Source organism: Saimiri boliviensis, chromosome 7 (assembly GCF_048565385.1).
Source record: "Saimiri boliviensis isolate mSaiBol1 chromosome 7, mSaiBol1.pri, whole genome shotgun sequence".
Lineage (NCBI taxonomy): Eukaryota > Metazoa > Chordata > Mammalia > Primates > Cebidae > Saimiri > Saimiri boliviensis.
In genome coordinates this window covers 37,724,168-37,743,192 of record NC_133455.1, presented here as the reverse complement: position 1 = coordinate 37,743,192, position 19,025 = coordinate 37,724,168, and the positions used below count along the sequence as shown (strand labels likewise).

At 42.6% G+C, this 19,025-nt stretch overlaps 1 protein-coding gene and 1 pseudogene across 1 annotated transcript in view; one reads left to right on the top strand and one right to left on the bottom strand.

Moving 5' to 3' along the window:
- Positions 1-19,025, bottom strand: part of FGD6 (FYVE, RhoGEF and PH domain containing 6) — a 151,587-nt gene that overhangs the window by 15,693 nt on the left and 116,869 nt on the right. Inside the window, exons 14-18 of the mRNA XM_003929577.4 lie at positions 18,819-18,898; positions 5,662-5,764; positions 4,378-4,524; positions 3,390-3,492; positions 943-1,067 (exon numbers count right to left, since the gene is read on the bottom strand). Coding sequence (XP_003929626.3) covers positions 943-1,067; positions 3,390-3,492; positions 4,378-4,524; positions 5,662-5,764; positions 18,819-18,898 — 558 coding nt within the window. The remainder of the gene's footprint in view (positions 1-942; positions 1,068-3,389; positions 3,493-4,377; positions 4,525-5,661; positions 5,765-18,818; positions 18,899-19,025) is intronic.
- LOC104651666 (peroxiredoxin-6 pseudogene) lies at positions 6,392-13,556 on the top strand (annotated as a pseudogene).

Here is a 19,025-nt window from a genome sequence, read left to right as displayed (position 1 = left end):
TGAGCAATCTGCCTGCCTTGGTCTCCCAAAGTGCTAGGTTACGGGTATGAGCCACTGCACCCCAGCCAAGTCCTGTTCTTCTTAGTTCCTGGGACTGGCTATAAATCACTTCATATTATTTCAACTGGAAATATCCTCTTTTTTGTGCAGTAGTGAGAAGGGGGGAAATAGTAGACAGGGAATTCAATCTGTAGCTGACTGTGAACAATCGAGATAACTCACTACCTTTGGACCAGCCTCAACTGGGAATATACTCTTAACTTTACATAAGAAACATGATCTTGATCAAATTTTTAGAGTTCTTTGCTTCCACAAGAGAACCAAATTAAAAACTACTCTTCTGGCCACAAAACTAGCACAGGTGGACCTCGTTAATAAATTGACCATAATGGAGTAGCCAAATGGCAATGCTCTTTGTTCTTTGACACTTAAATTTGAGGAACTTGGATAGGGTATCAATAATGTCTGTGGTTTACACCATTAGCAGGTCTAGGCATATAGTCTATTATCACTATTTAAAATTTTCTTTTAAGTTTAAAGAAAAGACAACCTACTACCAGTGATACCAGCTCTGCATAATCAACCAACACCTACAAATAAACTGTGCAGATCAACGCCCCAAATATTCTGTGGACCTCTTCCCTTTGGCAAGGGTTCTGCTCAAAGTCATTTTTAAAAATTCATGGTGTCCAACTTATCTTTACTTTTTATCACTGTTATTAAATGTTCTCTAAACTTTTCAACAGCCATTTTCTAAATGACTCAGGTCAGACGGGAGACCAAGCACCATTGTGAGGCATCAGCCACATCCATCATCAGTATTAAAATTCATGACTTAATAGTTGTGGGAAATGACATCTTCCTTTATGAAAGAAAAACTGTATTATATGCATATAAATAATTCAGCCTCTATCACATTGCAAGTTTAATGGAAACACTTACTTCTTTGAGAGCAGCTGGGATTTTTTTCTGTTTCCTCCCTGATGGAATGCTATGTAAGACTGATGATAAGGCACTTGAAGATTTGTGATTTCCAGGAGATCCAATCCTAGGGGAGTGCTGGTGATCTAAAACAAATGAGGCACACTTATGTAGTCAATGCTCAGCATTTTGCAATTCAATTTCATTCAAATTCACAGACATTGTTGCATAAAGTATCCATGGAAGGACACTAAGAAACAACATTGATAGCTCCTGGAAAAGGACAATGGATGGCTGGGAGGTCAGTGGAAGGAAGACTTTCTACTCTCTATGGTTTTATACTTTTTGAACTTTAAACTATGTGAAAAGATTACTCTTGTGTGTCTTTAGAATTATGAAACATGTGACTATACTACTAACTTAAAAAAAAAATCCAAAAAACCTTCCCTATTTACTTAAATCCCAAAGAATCCTGATATTGTTAAGTGTCCAGATACCAGATCAACTATAATGAACAAAAGTAGTTAAAAAGGGGCAACTGGACATGGATGAAGTAATGAATTCTGATTGCAGTGGTTCAGGGAAAGTTGAAAAGATAAGATGTTTAAGTTGGCCATGAAAGAATAGGAATTTGCCAGGTTAAAACAAGCAGGAGGGGCCAGGCGCAGTGGCTCATGCCTATAATCCCAGCTCTCTGGGAGGCTGAGGCGGGTAAATCATGAGGTCAAGAGTTTCAGACCAGCATGGCCAACATGGTGAAACCCCATTTCTACTAAAAATACAAAAAATCAGATGGGCGTTGGTAGATGCCTGCAGTCCTACCTACTTGGGAGGCTGAGGCAGGAGAACTGCTTGAAACTCAGAGGTGGAGGTTGCAGTAAGCAGAGATTGCACCTCTGCCCTCCAGTGGGGGAGACAGTGAGACTCCATCTCAAAAAAACAAACAAATAAAGAATAAAACAAAAACAAGCAGGAGGAACACTGCACCAAGAGGTCAGCATGAGCAAAGGCAGAGAGGTATGAAATTAAATCATCTATTTGGAGAATAATGAGGCCAGATTTTTTTTTTTTTAAAGGGGCTGGTTTGAAGGAACCTGGATTGTTGTTTATACGTTTTAGGCTGGGGAGTGACATGACCAGATTAAATTTAAAAAAAAGATTATATCTGACAGTACTAAGGAGAAAGGACTAACAGCAGGGAAACCTGTTAGGAGATTATTATAGTTGTCTAGATGAGAAATAATGGAGGTCTTCTTAGGGCTGGGATGGAGAAATCAAGACAAAGATTTTTGATGATAAAATTGACAAGTTACTGACAAAATGGGTATAGGTGATGAGGAAGGAGAATTCAAAGACAAATTTTGAATGTTTGCAGCTTATAGCATATACCCAGACTAAAGGGAGGAACATAAAGGAAGAGATGGATGGGTCTTCTTGGAAAATGTATACAGATAATAATAAATTATTAATCTAGAAATATGCAGGCTCTGAAATAGCATGTCATCCACTTTTTATTGACTTAGAAATTCCTCCTTGCTAATGAAAACCTATCCTTCAGGGAAATGAAGAACAAACTTTTAAAAGTTTAGATCCTGGCCAGGCGTGGTGGCTCATGCCTGTGATCCCAGCACTTTGGGAGGCTGAGGCAGGTGGATCATTTGAGGCCAGAAGTTCAAGACCAGCCTGGCCAACATGGTGAGACCCCATCTCTACTAAAATACGAAAATTAGCCAGGCATGGTCCCACGTGCCTGTAATCCCAGCTACTCAGGAAGCTGAGGTAGGAGAATTGCTTGAACCCTAGAGGCAGAGGTTGCAGACTGCATCACTGCACTCCAGCCTGGGTGACGGAGTGAGATCCTATCTCAATCAACAAAATAAAATAAAATAAAATTTAGATCCTATAGGTTTCAGGAATTGAACTAAAAATCCCTTCCCAAAAAACAGACCTGAGCAGTCCTGCTAAGTTGCATTCACTTTAATGGAGGATACCTGTAAATAATGAGCAGGGAAATAAAAAGTACCATTTTGTATTTGGTCAAAAAGCTGCACATTCACATATATATTAGGGTTCAACTGACTAGAATTAAGCTAACGAAGTGCCATCTAATGCACTTCCATAGAGAATTACTTTACATATGGATAAAATGATTTGTAATGAGCACGCTATCCTGTGAAACGATAGACTTCAAAATTACTGGAAAGTTAAAGTTCTCTTTTACTGTTTTACCGTGTAATTACACTCCTATGGTTTTCTTAGCAAAATCTTTTTCACAGACTAAAACCAAATTTCAGGCCAACCTCTCCTACAATTACAAGAAGATATGAATTAAGAAAGCTTACTACAAATTTGGAGATAAGTATCAACAATCATATTGCTAATGTACCAAAGGTGTTTCTGTCAGAAGCTTGTTTGAAAGCATCTGGGGAATAAAGGAATTTTTTGTTAAATTTTTATTTATATATTACCTAATTTCTGCAGTTCTTGGAAACAATGTTCACATACTCTTGCTGGTTGATTTTTCAGGTAATCTAAGCCATACTTATTGGATGAACAAGCTTGGCATACAATCTGAAAATACATTGGAATTATTTTGTTAATTTCATTAGAATAACTTGTGTTTCCAAACCATAAAGTATGTTACAATTTACCGTGCCATCCACTTTTCAAAACAGTTTCACAGTCACTGAATCTCATTTGGTCTCAATAATAACTCTATGGAGTTCGGGCATACAGTAAACTAATGCATGGTACCACACTTGTAAGATGAAGAGGCCACAGATTATTACTTACAAAGGGCTGACTACATAAAATAATAAAGTAAAGGAGTAAATATATACAAAATGTTTAGAACTGTACCTGGCATGCAAGAAGGCCTGTGAAGTATACTGATCACCATCATTGTCATCATAATAATCACTGCTGCAGCAACGACCATGTCTCTGCTTCTCTACCAAGTTCTTGGGCTCTGTGCTAAATGCTCTCTAAATAGAACCCCATTTAATCTTCAGAGTAACTCTCTGATGTTGCTGTTTCTGCACCCATTTTACTAATGAGAACATGAAGTCTTAGAAACATCACTAGGGATAACTTCAACACTGAACATTCCCCCTACTGAATACTATAGATACTTAGTACTAGAGAGAGGCAGTTTAAATAATAGCTGAAATGTGAGGGCCTATTTAATTGTTGATTTCTTAGATTGATTCAAAGTTATTTATTACTGATGTTCTAATGTAACTGAAGTAGGAGGGTGGAAGTTCCCTAAGAAGATTCTCTCTGTCCCTAAATATTTAGAGAAAACACCATTCATGTTTTCTTCCATTAACATAGTAATAATAATTGTTATTGTTATTCTTGAACTACAATGATTTATGAGGGGAAATATTCTTCCTCACTATGTACAGCCTGAAGAAAGTAAGGACCACAATGGAGACAGGTGTTATCCTTGCCAACCTTTCCACAGGCCCGGCAGTGGTGTCGTCTCCAGGTGAGAGTAAATTCACTTGTGCAGATCATACACATTGTGGCTCTGGTATCAGGAATCCAGATGGGAGCCTTTGATCCAAGAGGACTAACTTCCTCTTTATTTTCTGAGTCTGCCTGCGGAACAAGAGCAACTTCTGATTATTATCCCCATGCAAACTGCCTGCCTTTTTATTCGGCAGTGGCGTCTCACACTACCACTAAGATGGGGATGAGGGTAAGGTGAGATGGCTCAGGCCTGTAATCCCAGCACTTTGGGAGGCCAAGGCAGGCAGATCACTTGAGGTGAGGAGTTCTCGACCAGCCTGGCCAACACAGCGAAACCCTATTTCTACTAAAAATACAAAAATTAGCCAGGTGTGGTGGCAGATGTCTGTAATTCCAGGTACTCAGGAAGTTGAGGCAGGAGAAAAATAATATTTGAACCTGGGAGGTGGAGGTTACGATGAGCGGAGATTGCACTGCTGCACTCCAACCTGGGTGATAGAGTGGGACTCCATCTCAAAAAAAAAAAAAAAGATGAGGATGAAATAATGGGCTATTGGCAGGTGCAGTGGCTCATATCTGTAATCCCAGCACTTTGGGAGACCGAGGCAGGAAGAACACCTGAGGTCAGGAGTTTAAGACCAGCCTGGTCAACACGGTGAAACCCCTGTCTCTACTAAAAATACAAAATTAGCCGGCATGGTGGTCCGGGCCTATAATCCCAGCTGCTCAGGAGGTTGAGGCAGAAGAATCACTTGAACCCTGGAGGCAGAAGATGCAGTGAGCCAAGATAGCACCACTGCACACCAGCCTGGGCAACAAGAGCGAAATTCGTCTCAAAAAAAAAAAAAAGGAGAAAAAGAAATATGGGCTATTATATTTTTCATGTGCTCAGAATACTAAGATTAGCTGCAATCTAAAAATCTTCTAATGCAAAATTAACTTAAAATGATGCCTGAGGTAGTGGAATGGCAACTGATTAGTTTCTTCCTTAAATTATTTCGTATTTTCTAAATTTCCTACAATGAAGTTTTATAGCTGGGAAAATACATGAATATGCTATATCTGATCACAGATGGGCAATGAGACATTAACAGAAGGATAAACTTTTAGTGTTGAAATGAGACATTAATCTGTAGAGTAACTCTCTGATGTCCAGTCCAATCATTCTCTGAAACACACGTTGCTTTCCTAAACCCCTGTGAAATGCTTAGGGTAAAAACTTTGAAATGAGCTGGGAAAAAAGAAAAAAAAAAAAGAAGACAATACCTCATCAAGACTCCTACTAGGACAGAAGGTGATTCTTTTCTTGGCATACTCTTCTATTGCCCTGGAAATCGCTTCTAGCCATTCATCCCTTTCTGTGGCAGAACTGTTGGGGGCAAAAGGTTTCATCAACCAGATGTCAGCTTTCATTCTTTGCCTTTTTCTTACTTCTTTTCTTTCTCCTATAGCAACAGATCCCACCTCCAACAATACTAGTCAAAAAAGCAGCAACTCTGAGGTTTATGTGAACAGATCATCAGAGCAGACAACAGAGAACCTGTGATGGCATTTTAGCAAATAGAATGCATATTTTTTCTTTCCAAAAGTTCTGCTTTGTATTAAATAACTTTTGAACTCTCCTAAATTTGGAAATATTTTTGGTTTCATTTAAAGGATAATTGTACAATGAATAATTACGATTATTTATAAAGCCAAGGAGTTTCTTAAGACATCATCCTAGAATTTAAAAAGGTTCCAAGAAGTTTCAAATTCCAAATTATAGCAAAGAGTACTAAATACCTTTAGATTACTAAACATTACTAAAATTTTCTAGGAAAGGCACTGGAGTGAGGAGAACATATTTTTTTGTATTAGAAAGTAGATGTTGAAGGAGTGGTTCACACAGGAAAGGCTGCAGTTGTTGTTAGGGCTTCTCTGCCTATTTCACCCACCAAGTTGTCTGTGCCTACTCTAAGCTCATCAGGAGATATCTTTAATTCAGTGCTATACGGGAATGGGCCAAACAGGGGCAAGCCTGGTAAGGAGGGGGTATTTTTTTTCTCTGTTTTTCTAACCATGCCTCTCTCCCAAAACCACATTAATTCCAAGTCAATACTGGTATTAGCATACTTATGAAACCACTGTTTAAATTTTGTTTTGTACATTCAAAACTTAGAGGCACATTTTAGGTATTATAAATCAAAAATAAATATACAAATCTATAAATACACAGTAGAGAAAGAGCAGAAAAGAGAAGGGAGAGGGAATGAGAGAAAGGAATACTTTAATAAATAATTAAAACTCCATCATAATAAAATAAAATTCCTCAGAATGGGACTGTGACTTTTTTTTTTCTTCCCAGAAGATTTAGAATTGAGTGACTGTGTTTTTTAAAAAAAGTCTGCAGTTTAATTTACAGAGGCATTTTGAGGTATACAGAAGTAAAACGGGATGAGTGTGGTGGCTCACGCCTATAATCCCAGCACTTTGGGAGGCCGAGGTGGCTGAATCACTTTAAGTCAAGAGTTCGAGACCAGCCTGGCCAACATGATGAAATCCCATCCCTACTAAAAATACAAAAATTAGCTGGGGCCAGGCGCGGTGGCTCACGCCTGTAATCCCAGCGCCTTGGGAGGCCGAGGAGGGTGGATCACGAGGTCAGGAGATCGAGATCATCCTGGTCAACATGGTGAAACCCCGTCTCTACTAAAAATACAAAAAATTAGCTGGGCATGGTGATGTGTGCCTGTAGTACCAGCTAGTCAGGAGGCTGAGGCAGCAGAATTGCCTGAATCCAGGAGGCGGAGGTTGTGGCGAGCCGAGATCATGCCATTGCACTCCAGCCAGGGTAACAAGAGCGAGACTATGTCTTAAAAAAAAAAAAAAAAAAAAAAAAATTAGCTGGGTGTGGTGGTGAGCACCTGTAATCCTAGTTACTTAGGGGGCTGAGGCAGGAGAACAGCTTGAACCCAGGAGGTGGAGGCTGTAGTAAGCAGAGATTGTGCCACTGCACTCCAGCCTGGGTGACAGAGCAGGACTCTGTCACAAAAAAAAAAAGAAAAGAAAAAGAAAAATAGAAAAGCAGAAGTAAAATGATCTGATATCTGCAGTTTGTTTTAAAATGGAAAATTATGAAACAGGAAAACTGGTAGCAAAATCTTGATGATTATTTTTAGTCTGGGTGACTGAATATGCAGTTTCTGGTTTTATTCACCCTAACTTTAAGTGTATTTGAACTCTTAAGCAGTGTTTCTAAAATAAAAAATTCCACCATTAATAATGGTATATATAGACATATGTTGCTGTATTTTAGAGAACCCAAGGCAGGTCAAGAATAGTAACCACTCACCTTCCCTACAATCATCATTCTCAGAAAGCACCTCCCTAATTAATGGCTTGAGTGCCATTTAGAATGTCCATTCACATGGATTTAAAAAGGTGGAAATCCAGTTTACAAATGAAATTTTAAAACAAATTCATTTCTCAAATTTTCATTATATATGAAGAACAATAAAAAAGAAATAACCTCTTTCTCTCTAAAGCAAACAAAACCCTGCCTTATTTATCACTACTATTCTTGCATTACTGCCAAAACTAGCTGCCATTTAACAGTTACTACGTCAACCAACTCTGCTAAATGCTTAGCAAATGTCACCATGTCTCACCCTCAGAGCTTCCCCATGGAATATTTTGGATCTTACACCCCCTGCCCCCAACTACAACATCATCACCCACCTTCACCATTTACAGACAAGGAAACTGAGAATTAGTAATGTTTCATAATTTGCTTTACAGACAACAGACTATTAAGTGATGAGCTGGTATTAAACCCAAGTATAGTTAAGGACTGAACCTCTCACCACCAGGGCATTGATAGCCTCTGCTCATGTTCCCTAGAGAACTACATGATGAGAATACATGCTCAGGCTTCCAAGAAAACATTCATAAAACATTACCATCTCTCCCTCCCTCCCCTGCTCCTCACCAGAAGAGTAACAGAAAGCAGAGAGGCAGATGGTAAATTTGAGAGTTGCTGTTGGATTCTTCTGGAGCCCTGGGAGCATGGGGAATGTGATTCAACTGTGCAAATCATGTCACATATGCTGTTCTTTCATTTAATCATTCCTGGCTCTCTCCTGTGTGGGGTTCTGCCAAGACAATGTTTACCAGCTCTTGATAACACATTTCTCACAGACCACACACATTTGCCCGCAGCATCCAGTGGAGATATTCTTTGTAGTCTCCTTTTATAACATGATTAGCAGAAGAATCAGCATCTTCCTCAAACTGAAAAACTGTTAAGCTAAGTAATATTTTACTTATAGAATGTGTATAGCATAAGAAAGCAAATTTTTATCAAGTAAATACCACTTTCCCAATTACTGGGATGAATTGTCAAGGGTTAAAAACCTGACTGGGCATGGTGGTTCACACCTGTAATCCCAGCACTTTGGGAGGCAGAGGGCAGATCACCTGAGTTTAAGAGTTCGAGACCAGCCTGAGCAACATGGCGAAACCCAGTCTCTACTAAAAATGCAAAAATTAGCTGGGCATGGTGGTGCGCACCTGTAGTCCCAGATACCCAGGAGGCTGAGGCAGGAAAATCATCTGAACCTGGGAGGTGGAGGTTGCAGTGAGCTGAGATCATGCCACTGCACTCTAGCCTGGGCAACAAACTGAGAGTCCATCTCAAAAAAAAAAAAAAAAAAAAAAAATTGGCTGGGCATGGTGGCTCATGCCTATAATCCCAGCACTTTGGGAGGCTGAGGCAGGTGGATCATGAGATCAGGAGTTCGATACCAGCCTGGCCAACATGGTGAAAACCCATTTCTACTAAAGATACAAAAAATTAGCTGGGCATGGTGGTGCGTGCCTGTAATTCCAACAAGTGGGCAGGCTGAGGCAGGAGATTCACTTCAACTGGGAGATGGAAGATGTAGTGAGCCGAGATGGTGCCATTGCACTCCAGCCTGGGTGATAAGCAAGACTCCGTCTCTAAATAAATAAATAAAGGGTTAAAAATCCTTCAATAGAAAGGATTTGGGGTTGTTAGACCATGCCACACCATTTACTACATGGACTAACTGCAGGATGCTTCTCTGAGGTCCAAAGGCCACATCACTTTGATTTGTTACTAACATTCACTGGGAGCCTACTGAGCCAGGACCTAAGCCAAGAATTGGGCACACAAAATATACCTCACTTGTAAGGATGCAAACTTACAAGTGTGAATTGAGGTAAAACATGTAATTAAAATATTATATAAGGCCGGGTGCAGTGGCTCAAGCCTGTAATCCCAGCACTTTGGAAGGCCGAGGCGGGTGGATCACGAGGTCGAGAGATTGAGACCATCCTGGTCAACATGGTGAAACCCCGTCTCTACTAAAAATACAAAAACGTAGCTGGGCATGGTGGTGCGTGCCTGTGATCCCAGCTACTCAGGAGGCTGAGGCAGGAGAATTGCCTGAACCCAGGAGGCGGAGGTTGCGGTGAGCCGAGATCACGCCATTGCACTCCAGCCTGGGTAACAAGAGCGAAACTCCGTCTCAAAAGAATAAATAAATAAAAAATAAAAAATAAAATAAAATAAAATATGATATAACAAATGTAGATAAGTAATAGAAGTAGTAAATTACCTTATGTAAGTAGCAGGGATAGCTTTGCAAAGGTGATAACAAAGTTAGGACTTGAGGAGTTAGTTATAGTTTGGCAAGAAACTCTCTGTCTCTGTGTACCCTCATTCAGTCTGCCAGCTGTGGTCATCTCTAAGCTGATAGTGCCCAAATATACGCCTCTGGTCCAGACTTCCCTCTGAAATCCAGATCCTTACAGAAACTGCCCCTTGATGGCTGCATTTGGATACTGCATAGGCACCTTGCATTTCATATGCATATCTGAAACTAAATTCCCAATTTCTCCCCTAAAGCTGTTCCTCTCCCAGTGCTGCCTGTCACAGTGAATGGCACCAGCTCCCAATTCATCATATATCCTGGAGACTCCTCTGCAGAACTCCTCTTATACCCTGTGTCCAATCAGTCACCTCCTTTAGACCACTTCCCAAACCATATTTCATGCAGCAGCTGGATACTATTTTAAAAGTGCCAATCTGATCACATCATTCCCTTGTATAAGCCTTTCAGTGGCTTCTTGTGGCACTGAGGCTAAAGACCAATTCCCACAAGATGGTTCTGCACCATCTAAGTCACCTGCCCCTCCAGGCTTATCCTGGGTCATTCTCCTCCTCACTTTCAAGCTCATGCCGCAATGGCCTTCCAATTTTCTGAATATGTCATGCCCCTTAGGTGAAAAGCACTTTGTACACAGTGCTCCCAATGACCAGGAGTCTCTTCCTTGTTCCTCTTTGCCCCTCCGTCTGACTCGTACTTATCTTTCCTAAGTCAGTATGAACAACCGGGTTTTTAGGGAAGAGACTGCTGTCTCTCTGCCATTATAGATTAAGGTCTTATTAGCCTCCTACTCAGCCCTTGGTACTTTTTCCGTGCCTCACTGAATTACCACAATACTTAATTGTGTCAATATTTGCTAAGTGCATGTCTTCCTCCATGGAATGTCAGCTCAGTGAAGGAAGGGCCCTTTCATTTATTTATTTATTTATTTATGAGACGGAGTCCTGTTCTATTGACCAGGCTGGAGTGCAGTGGCATGATCTTGGCTCACTATAACTTCTGCCTCCCAAGTTCAAGCAATTCTCGTGCCTCAGCTTCCGGAGTAGCTGGGATTACAGGAGTGCGCCACTATATTCAGCTAATTTTTATCGTTTCAGTAGACATAGAGTTTCACCATGTTGGCCAGGCTGGTCTTGAACTCCTGATCTCAGGTGATCCACCTGCCTTGCTTGGCCTCCCAAAGTGCTGGGATCACAGGCATGAGCCACGGCACCTGGCCTGACCCTTTTAATTTTTAGTTCACTGTGTCACAATGCCCAGTACAATACTTGGCCCAGGGTAGAGGCTCTATATTCCTTACTGAACACAGGTAAAGGTAACAACTGTGCAAGGCAGAGGCTGTGGAGTTGACTGCCATGCATGGAGTCACATGCAGATCTGTGCTGATAGAGCCATGCAGTGTGTTGGTGTGAGGAGATGGAGAGACTGAATAGGGATGATGTCTCCTTACCCCCTTTAACATGTGATGCAGGCTGGGTGCGGTGGCTCATGCCTGTAATCACAACACTTTAGGAGGCTGAGGCAGGCAGATCACGAGGTCAAGAGATAGAGAACTGCCTGGCCAACACGGTGAAACCCTGTCTCTACTAAAATACAAAAAAATCAGCTGGGTGTGGTGGTGCATGCCTATAATCCCAGCTACTTTGGAGGCTGAGGCAGGAGGATCGCTTGAACCCGGGAGGTGGAGGTTGCACTGAGCTGAGATCATGCCACTGCACTCAAGCCTGGCAACAGAGTGAGACTCCATCTCAAAACACACACACACACGTACGTGATGCAGTACCTGCCTAACTGGTTGGAGGAATTTGGAGCATGGCACACTGATGACATTCAATATGTCTTTTTCCCTCATGCCAGCTTGACCCTCCCTTGGAAATTTATTTTTCCTTTATCAAGAACTTTCCAGTTCAATTATTTCTCCTGCACAGCCCACATTCAGTCCATCAGTAATCCTATTGGGCTTTTCCTGATGCATACCACCATTCATCATGTTAACCCAGGACACACCATCATCTACTGCCCACTCACTACCTGGTCGCCCAACTTCTACTCTCGTCCCCTGATAGTCTGTCTTCAACAAAGCAGCCGGTGTGATCTTTTATCACTGAGCTGAAAACCCTTGATGACTGCCCATCACGCTTAGAACATTCAATAACCTTACTACGGTCTGACCCCTAGCTCCTGCCCCAAACTGTAACTCACATTTCATCTACCCTGAAGTACTACGCTCCACCTATATTGGACTTCTTACTATTTCTTTAACATATTACACTCTTTCCTGCCTCCCTGGGATGTGTTTTGTACTTACTGTTACTTCCATCTGGGACTTGCTTCTGGTCTCTGCTGCTCCTCAGACAGAACTTTTCTGACTTCCCCTCCCCCACCCCATTAAAATTCTTGACCTCATCACTTTCTATTTGCTCAGCCTACTTTATTCTTTATAACACTGAATACTCCAAATTATTTATATATGCATACCTAAAAATAAATCTGATTATTGTATATCTCCCACTTTAGAATAGAAGCTTATCCTTAAGGGCAGGGACTGCATACCCCAGCTCCTGGACAGGGTAAGTAAAGCCTGGTAAATTTATCTGTTGAATGGCTGATAAATAGTCCCCTTTCCTAATGGCTCTCCATATGCCAGTCTCCAAACGATGACTTTCTCTCATCACTAAAGTGAGTTTCACTCAGCAACAACTGCTCTCAGTTATCAGTGCTTATCACTGAGTCCCAGACTACTAACAAAAAGATAAACAGGACTGCCTGGACCAGCTAGCTGCCTGCCGCTGTGACTGCACTGTCTCACCCACCCATGTCACTATTGCTGCCATCCCTAGAGGGCTGCTTGATAGGGACAGGGCTCCCAACTTTGAGGCTAATATCATTGTTAGCTGTATCTGTTCCCACAACTTTCTAGGAGACTCCTGTGGCATTCTTTCTTCCCACCCTCGGGACTCTACATCAGTGTGCACCACGGAGCTTGGCAGAGCTGCAAAGGTGGCACCAGAATTCGCCAAGAGCAATGTGAGGTTGACTGCTCTTGCAACAGACAGTTCTAAAGACCATCTTGCCTAGAACAAGGATATCAATTTTATAATGGCGATGAACCCACAAAAACATGACCTTTTCCCATCATTGACGGTAAGGATCAGGACCTCACCATCTTGTTGGACATGCTGGATCCTGCCGAGATGGAAGATAAAGGCACGGCTGTAACAGCTGTGGTGTTTACTTTTGGTCCTGACAAGAAACTGAAACTGTGTACCCAGCTACCACTGGCAGGAACTTGGATGGGCTTCTCAGGGTAGTTGTCTCTCTCCAGATGACAGCAGAAGAGAGGGTTGCCACCCTGATTGATCAGAAGAATGGATATAGTGTGGCCAGGTGTGGTGGCTCATGCCTGTAATCCCAGCACTTTAGGAGGCCAAGGTGGGCAGATCACTTGAGGTCAGGAATTTGAGAACAGCCTGGCCAACATGGTGAAACCATATTTTTCTACTAAAAATACCAAAAAAATTAGCAGGGCGTGGTGGCACATGCCTGTAGTACCAGCGACTTGGAAGGCTGAGGCAGGAGAATCGCTTGAACCCAGGAGGTGGAGGTTGCAGTGAGCCCAGATCAGGCATCCCCAAACTACGGCCCGGCCCGCGGGCTGCATGTGGCCCCCTGAGGCCATTTATCCAGCTCCCCGACGCACTTCAGGAAGGGGCACCTCTTTCATTGGTGGTCAGTGAGAGGAGCACAGTATGTGGCATTCCTCCAACAGTCTGAGGGACAGCGAACTGGCCCCCTGTGTAATAAGTTTGGGGACACCTGGCCCAGATCATGCCACTGCACTCCTGGGCGACAGAGGGAGACTCCGTCTCAATAAAGGAAAAAAAAAAAGGTTACAGAAATATAAACCCCGATCAGAGCTGTTCATTACACCTGTCAGGTACTGACCTGGAAATCATAAACATCCGGCTATCTACCTGACAATCAAAGAAAGAAACATTTACTATAATTTCCTGAATTAATCTTAATAAAATAAAATACTGTTGTTTTTGTTTGTTTGTTTGTTTTTACCAAGGCTCATTTTTACTTGGGAAATAGAAGTGCAATTGAAAACCTGACTTTTCTATAGGCATTTCCTCCTTTGAATTTTAAAAATAACTTTCTTCATTTTAAGAACCAAGCTCGGCCGGGCGCGGTGGCTCAAGCCTGTAATCCCAGCACTTTGGGAGGCCGAGGCGGGTGGATCACGAGGTCAAGAGATCGAGACCATCCCGGTCAACATAGTGAAACCCCGTCTCTACTAAAAATACAAAAAATTAGCTGGGCATGGTGACGTGTGCCTGTAATCCCAGCTACTCAGGAGGCTGAGGCAGGAGAATTGCCTGAACCCAGGAGGCGGAGGTTGCGGTGAGCCGAGATCGCGCCATTGCACTCCAGCCTGGGTAACAAGAGCAAAACTCTGTCTAAAAAAAAAAAAAAAAAAAAAAAAAAAGAACCAAGCTCAAGCACCCACCGGAAACATGATATACAGCAGTTTAAGGTTCTTTGAACTTTTGTTCAAACTCTCTATACCTAAAAAAATTTTTAAAAAGGCGCAATCCTGCCTGTAGCACTTTGGGAGGCCGAAACAGATGGATCACCTGAGGTCAGGAGTTCAATACCAGCCTGGCCAACATAGTGAAATCACATCTCTAATTTTTTTTTTTTTTTTTTTTTTTTGAGACAGTTTCGCTCTTGTTGCCCAGGCTGGAGTACAATGGCACACTCTTGCCTCACCCACAACCTCCACCTCCCAGGTTCAAGCAATTCTCCTGCCTCAGCCTCCCAAGTAGCTGGGATTACAGGCATGTGCCACCACAGGCGGCTAATTTTGTATTTTTAGTAGAGATGGGGTTTCTCCATGTTGGTCAGGCTGGTCTCAAACTCCAAACCTCAGGAGATCCACCCACTTCAGCCTCCCAAAGTGCTGGAATTACAGGCGTGAGCCACTATGCCCTGTCTTTTTTTTTTTTTTTTTAAAGCCCGGTGCTATGGCTCATGCCTATAATCCCAGCACTTTGGGAGGCTGAAGTGGGCAGATCACATCAGGTCGGGAGTTTGAGACCAGCCTGACCAACACAGAGAAACCCCATCTCTACCAAAAATACAAAATTAGCCAGGCATGGTGGCGCATGCCTGTAATCCCAGCTACTTGGGAGTTTGAGGCAGAGAATTACTTGAACTGTGGAGGTGGAGATTGCGGGTGAGCCAAGATCGTGCCCTTGCATTCCAGCCTAGGCAACAGGAGTGAAACTCCGTCTCCAAAAAAAAAAAAAAAAAAAAAAAAAGAGGCTGGGTGGCTCACGCCTGTAATCCCAGTACTTTGGGTTGGGAGGCCAAGGCAGGCGGATCACCAGGTCAAGAGATCGAGACCATCCTGGCCAACATGGTGAAACCACATCTCTACTAAAAATACAAAAATTAGCTGGGCATAGATAGTGGCATGTGCCTGTAATCCCAGCCACTTGGGAGGCTGAGGCAGAAGAATCGCCTGAACCCAGGAGGCAGAAGCTGCAGTTGGCCAAGATCATGCCACTGCACTCCAGCCTGGGTGATGGAGTGAGCAAAGAAAAGAAAGAAAAAAGTCACAATGCTAAGTGATCAAGAGTTTATGTGCACTCTCTAAATATTGGTATCTGGTGGATGCTTCAGGTACCCTCAAGAACTTTGCTTGCTCTGACTCGTAGTTGCGAAGTATTCAACAAACCCTGATCACAGGTATTTGTCTTCTCCTGTCATCCTGTATGTCATGCAGCAGTGGCCACTGCATTTCGGAGGAGTAGCACACCCCAGGATGACTCTTGTGGTTCTCTGATTTTTGGGAAATCGGACATTTGGTTTGAGTCCTTGACATCCATGGACATAGGCAAAATTATAATGGTTGTCAGAAACACCTAGGTTCAAATCACAGCTCCATTGCTTACAACTCATGTAACCTTAGATGTGTTATTGAACCTCTTTCAGCCTCCACTTTTCTAATCTGGAAAATCAGGATAATATCCACCCCATAGGTTATCATGGAACTTAAAAGAGAAAATAAATATAAAACATAACATTGAGCACTGTGACTGATGCAGAGTAATAAATTATTCTGGCCACTACTCCACCTGCTCGTAAGATCCTCGTTGATTTTAGTGGTATGGACAATTGGAAATGGACTGCCTGGGTCAAATCTTGGCTCTGTTAGTATAGCTGAGTGGCTTTTCTCAGCACACAATGTGTATAATCATAATATCTTGCCTTAATAGGTTGCTGTGAAGATGTAATGAAGTAATACACAGAATCTTTGTAACAGTTCCTGCCATACAGTAAGTGTTACAAAAGCATTTGCTTCTATTTTTATTAGATCAAAGGTTAAGTCTGAGGAGGGAGAATCTCATTATTGAGATTGTATAGTGGAGCATGCTGTAACTATTGGCATCTCTCCCTTCACCCATCAAACCTTCCCAAATACCTACTTCTGCCACTCAGTCAGTAAATCAAAAATATATTTTTATGAATCATACAGCTGCAGGTTTCCTTAGCACTTGAATTACATTATGATACCATATAAGTCACTGCAGGTTCCAGTCTGGGGCGAGGTGGTATCATAAATAACAATGGATTTCTTTTCCCTCCCTCCCCTGCTTCTTTCTGAGACAGAGTCTCACTCTGTCACCCAGGCTGGAGTGCAGTGGTGCGATCTTGGCTCACTGCAACCTCCGCCTCCTGAGTTCAAGTGATTCTCTTGCCTCAGCCTCCAGAGTAGCTGGGATTACAGACACATGCCACCATGTCTGGCTAATTTTTTTTGTATTTTTAGTAGAGACAGGGTTTCACTATGTTGGCCAGGCTGGTCTCAAACTCCTGGTCTCAGGTGATCCATCCACCTTGGCTTCCCAAAGTGCTGTGATTACAGGCATGAGCTACTGCTCCCGGCCCAAAACAATAGATTTAAAGGCAAAAGACTGGCCGGGCGCGGTGGCTCAAGCCTGTAATCCCAGCACTTTGGGAGGCCGAGGCGGGTGGATCACGAGGTCAAGAGATCGAGACCATCCTGGTCAACATGGTGAAACCCCGTCTCTACTAAAAATACTAAAAATTAGCTGGGCATGGTGACGTGTGCCTGTAATCCCAGCTACTCAGGAGGCTGAGGCAGAAGAATTGCCTGAACCCAGGAGGTGGAGGTTGCGGTGAGCCGAGATCGTGCCATTGCACTCCAGCCTGGGTAACAAGAGCGAAACTCCGTCTCAAAAAAAAATAAAAATAAAAATAAAAATAAAGGCAAAAGACTTCAATTTGCATCCTGGCTGTGTCAAATGCTTTCCGTAAGAAAGCAACTCCATTTTCCTGTAATTTAGTTTCCTAATTTTTAGTAGGAGACTGTACCTACCTTATAGGTTTGTTAGAACCTTTAAGTGACAAATACAAACTTCCTAATAACCTATAAAGCACTAGTTGGTCTTAAAAACAATTTGAAATAGTCACTTAAAAAATGATCAGCAAGGCCAGGAGCAGTGGCTCACACCTGTAATCTCAGCACTTTGAGATGCCGAGGTGGGCAGATCACAAGGCCAGGAGATTGAGACCATCCTGACCAACGTGGTAAAACCCCGTCTCTACTAAAATACAAAAAATTAGCCGGGCATGGTGGCGCACGCCTGTAGTTCCAGATTCGGGAAGCTGAGGCAGGGGAATAATCTCTTTAACCTGGGAGGCAGAGGTTGCAGTGAGCAGAGATCGCACCACTGCACTCCAGCCTGTCAACAGAGCCAGACTCCATCTCAAAAAAAAAAAAAAAAAAATCAGCAAAGCACTTCCACCATTGTTATCGCATTCAGAGGAACATTTTAATCTCTGTGCTTCTAGCACACTATTGCCTCAGCTCTCAGCCACTTCCTTGCATGGTAGATCAAGAGTAAAACTGCACAATATTGGGAAAGAAGAAAAAAGAGGAAACAGAAAGTCAGTAGTTAGCCTAAATGCAAAAAGTGCTGGCAATATCTGACCCTGTTAATACTCAAAAAAATTTATTTTTATATATTCTTAGAAATGGGCTGGGTACAGTGACTCACAACTGTAATCTCAGCATTTTGGGAGGCCAAGGCAGGAAGGTGGCATGAGCTAAAGAGTTTAAGATCAGCCTGGGGAACATACGGAGACTTCTACAAAAAAGAATTTTTTTGAGACAGTCTCTCTGTCACCCAGGCTAGAGTGCAGTGGTTCGATCTTGGCTCACTGCAACCTCCTGGGTTCAAGCAGTTCTCCTGCCTCGGCTTCCTGAGTAGCTGGGACTACAGGTACCGGCCGCCATGCCCAGCTAACTTTTTGTATTTTTAGTAGAGATGGGTTTCATCATGTTGGCTAGGCTGGTCTCAAACTCCTGACCTCAAGTGATACACTCAGCTTGGCCTCGCAAGGTGTTGGGATTATAGGCGTGAGCTACTACACCTGGCACACACAAAAAAATTTTTTTAAGTTAGCCGGGTATGGTAGTGCATGCCTGTGGTCCCAGCAACTCAGGAGGCTTAGGTGGGAGAATGGCTTAGGCCAGGGAGATGGAGGCTGCAGTGAGCCGTGATTGTGCCACTGTACTCCAGCCTGGGTGACAGAGTGAGATGGTGCCTTAAAAAAAAAACAAAAAAAAAAACAAAAAAAACCCAAATCCAAAATTGTTCTGGCATTCCCTAGGAAGCAGACTCAGAATGAGGAGGGGAAAAAAAAGAAGAAAAAATGTACCTGGCTGAGAGAATGAAGGAACGTTCCACACTTTCAATCTTTAATTCATTCTGATAGGCTTCTTGGGTAGGTTTTCTGACCTGGAAGAAAGCACAAAAATTTGAGCCAACTCATCCGACTGAAAAGCCCATCAATGAACTGCAGCTGAAGTTGTCCAGTGCCCCTGGTTGCTGACATCCACAACCAACCTTCCTATCCAGCTTTATC